The sequence below is a fragment of the Bacillus rossius genome, chromosome 13, assembly GCF_032445375.1.
Source record: "Bacillus rossius redtenbacheri isolate Brsri chromosome 13, Brsri_v3, whole genome shotgun sequence".
Lineage (NCBI taxonomy): Eukaryota > Metazoa > Arthropoda > Insecta > Phasmatodea > Bacillidae > Bacillus > Bacillus rossius.
Genome location: NC_086340.1, coordinates 10478028 through 10490959, shown reverse-complemented (window position 1 = coordinate 10490959; position 12932 = coordinate 10478028). Strand labels below are relative to the sequence as shown.

Below are 12932 nucleotides of genomic sequence, written 5' to 3'. Positions count from 1 at the left end.
GGCTCCTGTCCGGCAAAGCTAAACTGACCACTTCTAAAATGGCGAGGGGCAAATATTACCTTTGACGTGAAGCTGCTGGGATCCATGTAGCCTGGAGTTCCATACACGGTCCCGTCCACATCTTCCTGCAAAACAATCTTGCTCAAACACTCTCTGGCCGCGGTGGTTACACGAAAAGCTATTGCACAAACTAATATCAATGTGCATGAGAACAAGTATATGTCTACATTATATATTAACTCCAGCAAACAAACTTCACGTTGGAAATGTGGTATGCTTATAAAAAAACTTACCATTCCTAATCTCGTGAGCATATCCTCGTTCACGGCATACCACAGTTTAACCTTGCGGTAAAGGGGATGGTGCTCGTAGTAGCTGACCAGATCCACCAAACTTTCAAACTGTAACGTTCCAATCGCGTACAGTCGTCCTTCAACCCTTACTCTGCAATGTTTGATTTCTTTCTCTGCTCTGGAACATCCAAATAAAGTTGTATTACATTTGTGGCTCAAAGTCATGCTACACTGCAGGCAAACCTCATTAACATAAAAACTGAATCTACCCTAATTTTGTTACTGTGTAATGAAGTTTGTATATATTCAACAAACTATTGAAAAATAAGTTTCATCAAAAATTTAATATAATAATTAAGATATAAATAAAGTTATAAATTAAATTTCTCCTTTACATCAACATAATTTTATTTAGCATCCATGTAGATTTTGAAAAAAAAAAAAAAAAAAAACATTTTTGTACCCTGTTACTCTTAAGCATTTGAAAGCTGAGGAATCTTATGCAAAAAAAAAAAAACAATTAGTTTGGGTCACAGTTGCATCTTAAAAACATGTTGAAATAGACATGTGGAGATTGTGTCAGTTCACGGACATTTACAAGTATGGTGGAGGGAGGGAAGAAGGGAGAACAGTCCCCACCGCTACATGGCCATGCAATCTCACACAAACAGGCTAGTTGATGTTTTCTCTTCTGGCTGAATGCCAGTCCAGCAAGTCACGTCACTCACGGCGCCAGCTGCGGCCGGGCAGACGAGCACAATGGCGCCATTCATAGTGCTTTTCACGCACTACTCAGATATTTTAACTTAATTTATACTTACTCCTAACATACTTATTAAAAACCAGGAGTTATTAACACACATGCTCAAGGCAAACCACAATTATAATTTTTGTGTCACCCAAAGTTATAAATCACCTACAATTTTTAAACAAAAAATCACCATAAAGTATGCAACCAATATGCGAGTATATACCTTTTTTTTTTTTTATTTAAAAAACTAAGCTGATCCCATCTTGTGATGATAACGTGACCCTCACTTTTAGTTTCAGCAGTTTTGGTAAAAATCATTGCACATCATTTAAGGATAATTAAATACGGCAAGCAGTCACCAGGGTGCGAGTGAGCGGAAGCTCACCTGAAAGAGATGGCGTAGGAGGAAGCGTCCTTCTCGCTCGGCCGCACCAAGAAAGCGCCGTCCGACGGAACCCTCTTCAGCATTTCCTCCGCCTGCGCCCTGGTGGTGTGGGGGTGGAACCACTCCTTGTCCTTGTGCTTGTTCGGCTGAGGCACCGGCTCTTGCAGCGTGATCAAAAATTCCTGAAAAATAAAATTAAAAAATGTAATGCCTCAACATATAAAATGCTGTTAAATTATGTGTTAGCTGCACAGAATACCCACATTGTCCTTAAAACCTGATGACACTGGGTTGATTACTAAAATATGCTCAAACTATTTCCAGTCTTAACCCTCGTATTAAATTTAATAATGCAAAAAAAAAGGGGGGGTAGGGGGTTATAGATGTTCCCAGGAAAATAAATATAATAACTCAATTAACAGGGATTAAAACCAAAATCATTGGTTAAACAACAATTAATCAGATGAAAAATCTGATCAGATGAATCATAAACGAATGACTATCTATCTGGTGCTTAGTTCCAAATACAATATTTATATCAATTTTAGATTTTTTTTTTTAATACTTTTAATAATTAAGGGTAGGTATCAAGGATTCAAGGAATCTACTTTTTTAATTCCTAGTCGTAATTACGATCATAATTTATAATTAAGAAGTGATATCAAACAAACTACACGCAGACTTACCTGGCTCCGCAAGGCATGGCTCCGGTAATGCGTGATGAGGCTGTACAGACTGTCGAAGCAGTTAGTGTCGATGAGGTAGTACTTGGTTTGGCCTTTGTCTTGTTTAGAGCGTATCCGGCAGTGATTTACTTTGCCCTGGCGCCTGTCGCACAATCAAAAACAAGAATTAACTATGAATTGAATGTAAATTTCAGCATGATTTAAATAAAAAAATAAAATTCAAGATTGTTCAGAATCAGATTGGGACACCACAAAAAAAAAATATTAAGGAAAAAATTTTTAATTTGTATATACTGTATTTATCCTAAATATAATGCTATAAAGTTTACCGAAACTGTGGAAACTAGAATAGGGGGTCGCATTACAGTCGAAAACTTGTATCTTGCCACTGGGTACAGCTGCAAGCTCTACCTCTTAAATGTGTCACTTACGCCACTTTAGACCACTATCCACTATCCACTGAGTTGAAAAACTACACGCTCTGCCTGTAAACTGCATCACTCATGCCACTTTACAGTCCGGGGCTTCCTTAACCTCTGCACGGGTGTGAGAGATGAGAGATGAGAGATGCAGGATGGAGTTTGCCACTGGGTACTCTCTGCTTCAATTCACCGTGACTGCTGGGGAAGGCACCCCATACCTCACATCCTCCACCCTTCCAGCCCACCACCTACCACAGTACATCAACCACATTCTTTGCTTTATGAACAGCCACTGCGTTTGAACCACAGCCATAAAACACAAAAAAAATTTTTCTAACTGCAGCTTGGTGTTTTTTTTTAAAAAAGACCTTTTAAATCTTTCTGACAAAATAGCACCAGAAAGGTTCTAATGAATATGGATGTATGTAAATAGCTTTCATGTGCTAAGTTCTTGAATCACGATTTCTAATCCATAAAGTAGTTTTCAAAACGTTTGGTGTCGCATTGTACCGAGATTCACATTATTTTCTGCTAAATGAGGGGAAAAATTACTGTCATTGTAATTACTAATCAATAACATGATACTTTTAGACTGTTAACACAAAAACATTATACATTACTTATTTTAATTAAGTTATTAACATCTGTACACCAATCATAAACTAACATAACGTCTACAACTTAAAATAAAAAGGTTAAATTAAATTTGAAAGGTGTGGATATAAATCCCGGTAAAGTAAAAAAAAAAAAAAAAATTGTAGTTACTTAAAAAAAATTAATTTAGGTCACGTTTGCCATTCGTGACGAGGGAGGCGGCCGGGCGAAGAGCCGGACGTACCAGAAGGAGAGGGTGTAGTCGCCGACGAAGGTCTCGCTCTCCCGCACGAGGAACGTGCCGTCGCCGAGGTGGGAGTAGGCCTGCAGCAGGTGCTCCGCCTCCGCCCGGCCCCCCACCAGCTTCCCGTGGAACCACTTCTCGCTGAAGTGGAGCTCGTCGTTGGGGGTCCCCTGCCGAGTCCCGCCACACACCGCGTCAACTCCGCTCCCGTCGGTTCCAAGAATATACCCATTTATTCAGTTTTTACTCCAGTGTTCAGGATTTCATCCTCCAACTCCAATTCGACTCCAATGAATAAAACGTCAACAACCATGGACTTCAACACTACAAAACACAGGACACTCAGCCGTATTGGCCATTGAAAGACGTGAACGCTGTAATTTTAAATTTTTTAACGGAGTATAAATCAATATTAACATAGTTTTTTTATTCCAGTGTTCAGGATTTTATCCTTTAACTCCGATTTGATTCCAATGAATAAAACGTCAACAACCATGGACTTCTCAACACTACAAAACACGGGACACTCAGCCGTAGTGGCCATTAAAAGACGTGAACGCTGTAATTTTAAATTTTTTAACAGAGTATAAATCAATCTTAACATAGTTTTTTTATTCCAGTGTTCAGGATTTTATCCTCTAACTCCGATTCGATTCCAATGAATAAAACGTCAACAAACCATGGACTTCTCAACACTACAAAACACGGGACACTCAACCGATTTGGCCGTTAAAAGACGTGAACGCTGTAATTTTAAGATTTTAACGGAGTATAAATCAAACTTCTTAACATTATGTTGACACGGTAGCAGTTTACTTGCCGTATGTATCTACGATGAAACAAACGTTGTGACTCGAACACAAAATAAAATAATGGGTTATCAGATGAAATTAACAGAAATTTGCAATATTGCGGAACTAAATATAACTAGGTGTTAAATATGTACATATAAGCTCATTTAATTACTAATTTAGGAACACAGAAATTTAAAAAAAATTCACCTTTTTTTAAATGGTTCGGATTTCAACGTATTTTGCGGTTCACAAAAATTTTCAGGAAAAATATACACAGTAACATGTTTTGGAAAATAAGATGAATAGGAACTCAATTGAAATAAAATTTTCGCAGAAGCCACTACACTACACATTTACTTTTTATTTCATGACGTGGAATTGTATTTCTCAGTCATACTATTCAAATTCAATAATCGTATTTGAAAATAATTTGGTACTAGAATTTTATTTGAATTTTAAAAAATTGGTATTTGCACAGGCCTATTTATTTCACACAGAACCTTGCCTACACAATTTTATTGTGTGTGTGTGAGTGTGAGTGTGAGTGAGAGTGTGTGTGAGTGAGAATGTGTGTGTGTGAGTGTGTGTGTGTGAGTGTGTGTGAGTGTGTGTGTGAGTGTGAGTGTGTGTGTGAGAGAGTGTGTGTGTGAGAGTGTGTGAGTGTGAGTGCGAGAGAGTGTGTGTGTGTGTGTGTGTGTGTGAGTGAGTTAGTGAGTGAGAGAGAGATAGAGAGATAGAGAGAGAGATAGAGAGAGATAGAGAGAGAGACTATGCAAAGTGAAAAATTATTTTTACACAATCTGAGTGATGGCGGACGGGAGCGTGATATTTTCCCCTCAAATTATCATTACTGGGGAATTTCCAGGATTCCCAGAAACATCCCCGATTTCACCTCGATCACTCCCGACTCGCATGACTTTCCGGGATGCTGTCACCCTGAGTCACCAGTCCAACGCCGTCGAGCGGGGCCGGTATGTACCTCCTTGGGTCGGTGGAAGTCACCAGTCAACACCGTCGAGCGGGGCCGGTATGTACCTCCTTGGGTCGGTGGAAGTTGCGTTCCTCCTCCTCCTCCTCCTCGGCCTCCTCGTCCCCGCCGTTCACAGGCACGCTGTCCGTCCAGAAGAGCTTGTGCTGCGTCAGCACGAAGAAGTGGGGGTGCCACTGCTTGTCCAGGGGGTCCTCCAGGTACAGCACGCCGTTCTTCACCGTGTTCCGCAGGTCCATGTCCCTGCCTGCAACCACACTCCCCTTCAGGGTTCCGTCCCGGCGAGCGCACCAGCAAGTTCCGTGCTACCAACGTACGTGGTTTCTTTTTTTTTTTTCCCCCGATAGAAAGCGGTAGGATGCACATTTTATTTCTTTCAGCCAAACATTTTGTGAGATACTAGGTTTTCCAGCCGAAAACATAAAAAAAAAAACCAATTTCCGTCCAAAAACCGAGATACGAGGTTTTCACGTTCCAAGCCATCGAAATATGTTTGAATTAATGAGTGCAAATGAAAGTAAATTTATTAATTAAATTGTACGTTTCATTTCACTCCTCCTTTGTATCCATACAAAATAGTGTTAATTCAATAAAAAATGATTCAATTTTATTCATAAAAGTATGCAATCATTTTATCAATGTTTTGTTATGAGGTTGTCATGTTAAACTGTCGTCCGTAAACCGACTTTACAGACAACCAATTTTTTTGTGATCAAGATCCCACTCTGATATTTTCAGCTATATAAAATTGTATGGTTCTCCCTGAAGTTTTCCACACCGTGTGTGTGCCAGTGTAGGCGGGGCTCAGTGCAGTAGTTGTAACACAGGAGTGTGTGATACACGCAAATCTGCAGTAAGTGTATTTACAACATTTTTTTGGCATAATTTACTGCAAAGACTTATGATTTAAACACGCCAAGTGCATTAGAAAGTAAATTGACGGCATAAAATTATCGTTACGTATTGACTGTGTGGTAAAATACTGATTCACACTGATTCACCTGTGTTAATATAAGGCATTTAAAAGACGTTACGTTGCCCATGCGCATTATAACTAGAGACCGGAAAAATTCGCGGATTCATTGGGCGATAGGCTAAAATTTAAAACACATATATACCGCTTAGATGATTTTGCTATTAGCTTACTGTTCATCTGGACAAAGGAGTGAAATTGTGACACTCCGGGACCGCGACTCGGGCCCCCGTCGTCTCTCACCGTCGTCGTTCCGCACCATGACGGAGCACTCGTCCACCCCCTCGGGCAGCTTCTTGTGCTTGAGGATGATCTTGCGCTGCAGCTGGTGGGGCGACGGCAGCTGGGTCTCGTTCCGCTCCACCGGCTGGACCAGGAGCATGTCCCCGAACACCTCCTGCATGGCGCTCGCCATCTTCCTCTGCTGCGGCAGCGAGCAGTTGTCCTCGATTGACAGAATCACCGGGTAGCTGCAACACGTTCACAGATGTCACCGCAAAACAGTACACGTACCGTCCGTGAACATTAATCTAGCAAACAAGTAAAATCAATTAACGCCTTCCAGAGGGGAAAGGAATTACGGAAGGAAATATGTAATTTGGTGGACATCTAAATGACATAGATTATCATTCGAGACAAGGATTTTTATGGTTTTATTTTTAGGGCGATTTCATTTTTAAAAAAGGATTTTTCGGCTTCGTTTTTATTTTTATATATTGTTTATTCATAATAATAGTGTATAATTCAACATTATACAAATACTAAAATATTTCTTGAAAGTTTTCATCACTGACACATGATGCATTATAAAATCATTAGTAATAAGCATATCTGGAAAAATTAAAATAATATATGCAAATTTTTGTATGTTTGAAAAATGTGCCATCATTTATGTAAATAAGTGTTACTAAAAAGCGATGCAAGATCAAACTAAGTAATATTAATTTTTTCCTATACTTTTAATTCATCTATTTTGTTAAATTTCATGGTAAACAAAATTACATTCAATTAATTTACCGAAATAATAAAAATTTTAAAATTGAGTAATTTGAGCTAAGTGCTACCAAACTGCTGAGTTATTTAATTTTTTTACATTTTTAGTTATATTTGGTGATAAATGTTATTTACTTTCATTTCTGTGTCACATTTTGTATTGTCATGCTATGCAGTGTTATTTCGGTTTTATCGCAATTTACCATATAATCATGAACTTAATCATGGCTATACAATCTAACCAACCCACTGTTCCATTCCTGTTTCCAAAACACACACAACTGTTTAAAAAAAAAAAAAATTTACGTTGAAGTTACGAATGCATGTTCCTTGATGATTTTTATGACATCCATGAACTTGATCTTGGAGGTCAGCGTGTGCCCGTGGTAGATGAACGGCATCCCGTCGGGGCCGTCCCAGCAATCCAGCTCGATGCAGCGGCAGCCCATTCGCAGGCAGCGCACGTACGCTTCCGTGGAAGACTCGCTCGAGAACTGGTCCCCCGTCAGGTACCTATCGCACCGGACATGCAAGTCTACAAACAGAGCTCATCATCAATGTCAAGTGTGAACTCGCTCACGGCAAGACACAATGTTCGGTTTCCAGCAACAATCCAAAATCAAGATAATTATTTCTCGTACCCCTAATAACATAGTCATAGAACATTACCCATGTACAATAACAATATGGCATTACAAAATTAAAAAAAAAAAAAAAAATTACACCCTAAAATTAACTTTATTTTTTTTATTTACAAAGTTACACCACTTAATTTATATTATCTTGCTATTACTGGGCAGAAAGTTTTAAAATCTCTTGCAGAAGTTTCCAAACATGCAGGCCTTAGATTAATTATATTCTGTTTCAGATTCGTATGGCATTTTGGCAAAGTAAAATTTACCAATGAAATCAACGAAAAATCCATAACTTTGAACTTACGTATTGTGAGACGACGCAATCCAATAATGCGACATTGGTCGTGTCATATCTTGACAGACGATGTCGAAGTTTTGGTTCCATATTTCATTTTGTTTGGAAAACAGGAAACTCATAAACTGTAACCACATTCAGACACACAATTAAGTTATACTGTAAAATATGACGGAACATAAACAGCTTGCACAGTAAATATTATTCAATGTTTTAATCAATGTGTTATGATGGTTTAGGGTTGTAGAAGATATATCAAAAGAATTGTGACCCAATCATCAAAAACACACAAATATAAACATGATTAAATTCCACTTTGAGAACAAATTAATTTACAAAAATGTATGGGCCTCCAGTTGTATATTGTCTTTAGCGCCATATTGGATGGTGGTCTTGAAAATACTAAAACAGCAAGCACCTTCTTTTCAACGAATTTGTTTATGGTGTTTCACAAGAGACTCGAGGTAAAGGGATCTCCAAGATTAGCGAGGTCCGAAACCACTTGGACAACTTGGACATATACTCTGAGCTCAGTGTTGGGATCAGACCAGTTACAATACGTAACAGGTTATAAGTAGTTACTCATTTACCTTGTGTTACTCATTTATGAACACAAAGTTTGCATGCCATCTTTCACTGGTATCAGGTTAAAAAAAAAAAATTGGCTATTTTAATGGGAAACAATAAGGGGGTAAGGGGCGTTAGTTGAAGGATGAATAAAATGCTTTTTTTTTTACATACAACTGTTAATGCCTTGGGTGGAATACAATTTTACTGGGATCTGAAAAACAGTTTGTTAAGTGCATAGAGATTTAAAACTAAAACATTATGTTGGGTATGTAGAGAAAAACCTGAAGATGAACAAACAAACACACAGATAGAAAACCAAGCCAAAATGAGCCTATGTCAAATGTTGAAATTTATAGACCCCACAGAGAATTCAGGAGAAGGAATTGGGCAGAAAAAATACCACAGCACAGACGAACCCAGTGAGCTGGCAACTGCAAGACTGTTGTAACAAGAACGGTAAATACAGACAAACAACATTCTTGGACAATACACTGACAAAACAAGGAAAGCCAATGATGATTCGAAACAGATGAACCGGACAGCACAAACCCAATACAGTGACTCATGCATTTGCTCACTGACCCGAGTTTAGTTTACATCGCGTGTGTGCAAACAGGCATACAAGATACCAGGTACGTATTTACAATGGTGATATACAGAAAACACTGTCCCAAACCTTCAGTCTTTCGCAATGTAGCGGAATATATATCGAGTGCATTGGATAACATTTCCGTTAAAAAAAAATTTGTTGTGTACATACAAGGTGAAAATTGAGATAGTAAAACCTTTAAAATTAGCTAACGAAACAACAATTGAAATAAAAATGAAACAAATATTCTGACAACACATCGACGACAACAGACAGACAGAGCATGCTTCTTAACCCTTTGAGGCACACAGAAATATACTAAAAATAAATTAGAATCTATTGCGTAACTTTTAGCAGACGTGGCGGAAGGAAAAAAATTAAAGCAGCCAAATGTTGCTTGTTCTTTGTTAGGATCGCCAGATAGCAGCACAAGGCCTTCTCAGGCGAGGTATTTCGGCAATACCACCGGAACATTGCGAATGGTAACATTTTTTTCAAAGTGGTATCATAGAAATACCACCGCAAGACAAAGGGTTAAGACACAACAGTTGCGACAAGGAACGTGCAGGGAAGGTTCTTCGTCGCAAAGGGGAACCTCGCCCCAGCGACGGTCCGGGGAGGGGGGGACGCGCCTGGAACTCACTTCGACGGCCGTGAAGAAAGGCTCCTGCACGTTGCGTTGCGGGTCCTGCAGGTAGTCCCTCATGAAGCGGGACACCTCCCGCTCGTCGTTCCCCATGGGGTCTTGTTGCTCCTGCACCAGGAAGCTCTGCAGCTCCTGGACCGTGACCGTGTTCTCCGAGCGCACGGGGTACACGTCGAAGCACTCCCGGAACGACTGGGGGGGGGGCGGGACGAAACACACGGCACAGCAGAGCTCTTAGTCACAATGACAATCAAGTATACCTCAACTAGATAACTTATTAAAAACTAAACATTTATAAAACTTTATAAAACTTCTCACACTACATTTTTTATTTTCCATTTTCCCATCACTACCATTATTCAAGGGCTATAACTGTAAATTCAAAACTCCAAATCTCCGGCCATTAAACATTTTCAACAAATATTTGCTACGTGCGACATGATTACCGAGAACGAAAAATGTGAGAAAGGTACAGCGTTGAACTAACAGGAATAGCCATTAACCATTAGTAATGATGAGAAAATGGAAGAAAAAAAAAATTACATGGTGTGTTCGACACCCCCACCTTAAAAACTGGATGGCATTAAAAGTATTTATAATGAAATAAAATTATCACAGGTTTATTGCAAATAATAACGTAAGTTTGATCCAGGCAAACTTTCTTAATGCATTATCCCCACAAAAAAAAAATAATTTGAATATTATAAAGAAACATTAGATGAAGAGTCAGAATCAAACTAGGTACTCTGTTTCTGCAATATATAATACAAACATTAATTTTATTACAATTTCTCTTGATTTTTCAAAGAAAATAAAATTTTAATCACATTTTTTTATAATACAAATTTATTTTCAACTTTGAATCAGATAAAGATTGTATTTTTTCTGGACAAGTCAAATTTGGAATAAAAATTCCTGATAATGAACTTCCTAAGTAGTCTTGACTTCTAGCATTTATTAACCCTAATTGCCTTATCTTATTATAAAAAAAAGTAAAATACAAACTTTTATTTCATAAACGATGGTCAACGATTCACAACAACCTGCCATCTCACGGATCAATTCTTAACATCTCGCACGTCCATTACAAAAACTGTCTAAGTAAATATTACCAACTACTGAGACAACCTAAATTTTTGTGAATATGTTCTCTTGCAAATGCAGATTAGTTTTCAATTAAGCTGAGCACTTAAATCTAGCATACTCAATAGTTCTTGAGTCTGATAATTATTTATCTTTGTGCAGAGATACATAATTATGTAATCAGTACAGTACATATTCTAAAAGAAACCTTCAAACTAACTTAATATATTTAAACACAATTTAAACAGTGCTATGGATCAGTTAAATGAATGAGCCAAGTTCAAAGCCATCTATGAAAAACAGAGGTGACTGACAATATCTTCCAAACATTTTGCAGCACACGTTCAAATTTCATCTCTCCGTCAAATATTAAACCTCGACTAGCTTTTGATGGAAATAATTATCTGCAGGTCACATGATTGACGGGAAGACACGGTGGACTGATTTAAACCCCGCTTAATACTACCAGAACTTACACATTCATCAAACATTAACTTATGATACAACAGTTCGAAGTCATCAAATCCCAATTCTCCTCGCTTCCTGGTATCCACTTCTTGAAACAACTCCCTCAGTCTGTTTGTCGAGATCTTGCAGTTAACTTTAGGCAGAAATGCTTTCAAGTCTTTCAACGTCACTCTGAAACGAAGGAAAATGTTTTCATTCGCATGAACTGCAGTTTTGAAAGCAATAATTTTTTTAATTTTCTTTTTAATTTGTCACATGCCCACCAATAGCAGAGGGCTTTGGCAGTGGGCACGACAGGGGTTGTCCATTAATCACGTGATGTTTTTTTTAGCAAATTTTTAAACCCCCCTCCCCCCTAGTGATTTGTGGTGAGGTTTTAGACTACCCCCCCTCCCCCCCAACAAATTACGTGTATTTTTTCGGTACAAAATATTTTTAAAAATTTCAGAATATCATCTTTAAATATAGGTATAATCTAATTTAATTCTGGAAAATTAAGCACAGCATGTATATTCGGCGCCAAAATCACAGTCTTACTGGCGACTGGCAAGCCGAGCCGGGTGGTTCATGTTGCGGCGGCCGGGGATATTGTTGCCTGGCTACGGCGAGTCAAGGTCACGTGTCGCTTTTCGGTTTAGTAGAAATCGCGTGAAAAAATAAATACACGTGATATCACTCTACACCCCTCCTCCCCCCTTGTGATATTTCGTGATTTTTCCGACCCCCCCCCCCCCCTTCGAGCCTCATGTGATTAATGGACGATCCCACACATACAGACAAGGACAAACTGTGAGGACACTCCCCTCCGTCTGTGCCAAGAGCAGACAAGCTCTACCTGAGGGGGATCTAAAACAGGCAGGCGCATTCGCAATTGGCCGACATACGTACGATCAGTGTGTGCCGTACGTGCAGCGACCAAAACGGAACGGAACAGATACAAACACAGAACAAACAAAAAGATAAAAAAATTTAACAGAAAAATACAAAAATGATATAACATAAGGATAGAACTACTGCAATAAAGAAACAACGACAGTATAAATATGTGATGACAAGTGAGGTCACAATACCTCGGCAGACACACTGGTTTTACGAAACAATTCACAACAGAGCAAACAGGCAGCTCAACTGTGTGCATGTAATAATGAAATAACAACTACTCGAAAATAACACTAACAATGGGAAAGGTGCAGTTCTCGTAAGTTCTGAAGACTGGAAACGGAACTAATTAAATCAGCCTGAAATATAAAACACTTATTTCATTAAAGTTCCTAGTTTACTAAAAATTTTTTAAAGCTTACGTTTCTCTGTTGTTATCCATCGCATAAAACTCTTTCCGCAACCACCGCTCCACCTGAAGTGGATAAGGAGCATTTATGGTGTCTGACACTAGATGGCGCAAACCACGCACCCAAAGATCACATTCTTTTTCTGAAAGTGCTGAAAAATATTTTAAAAAATAAGTTAAACTTAAAAAGACCACAGAGCACAAAGTCCATGTGCTATTGCACATAAAACAAAAC

At 38.7% G+C, this 12932-nt stretch overlaps 1 protein-coding gene across 1 annotated transcript in view; it reads right to left on the bottom strand.

The window, feature by feature from the left end:
• LOC134538235 (1-phosphatidylinositol 4,5-bisphosphate phosphodiesterase gamma-1) overlaps positions 1–12932 on the bottom strand; it is a 34331-nt gene that overhangs the window by 19046 nt on the left and 2353 nt on the right. The window contains exons 3-14 of the mRNA XM_063379382.1: positions 12711–12849; positions 11418–11580; positions 9856–10050; positions 8063–8178; positions 7430–7636; positions 6374–6600; positions 5205–5404; positions 3376–3545; positions 2116–2257; positions 1430–1611; positions 294–471; positions 60–125 (exon numbers count right to left, since the gene is read on the bottom strand). Of these exons, the coding sequence (XP_063235452.1) occupies positions 60–125; positions 294–471; positions 1430–1611; positions 2116–2257; positions 3376–3545; positions 5205–5404; positions 6374–6600; positions 7430–7636; positions 8063–8178; positions 9856–10050; positions 11418–11580; positions 12711–12849 (1985 nt within the window). The remainder of the gene's footprint in view (positions 1–59; positions 126–293; positions 472–1429; positions 1612–2115; positions 2258–3375; positions 3546–5204; positions 5405–6373; positions 6601–7429; positions 7637–8062; positions 8179–9855; positions 10051–11417; positions 11581–12710; positions 12850–12932) is intronic.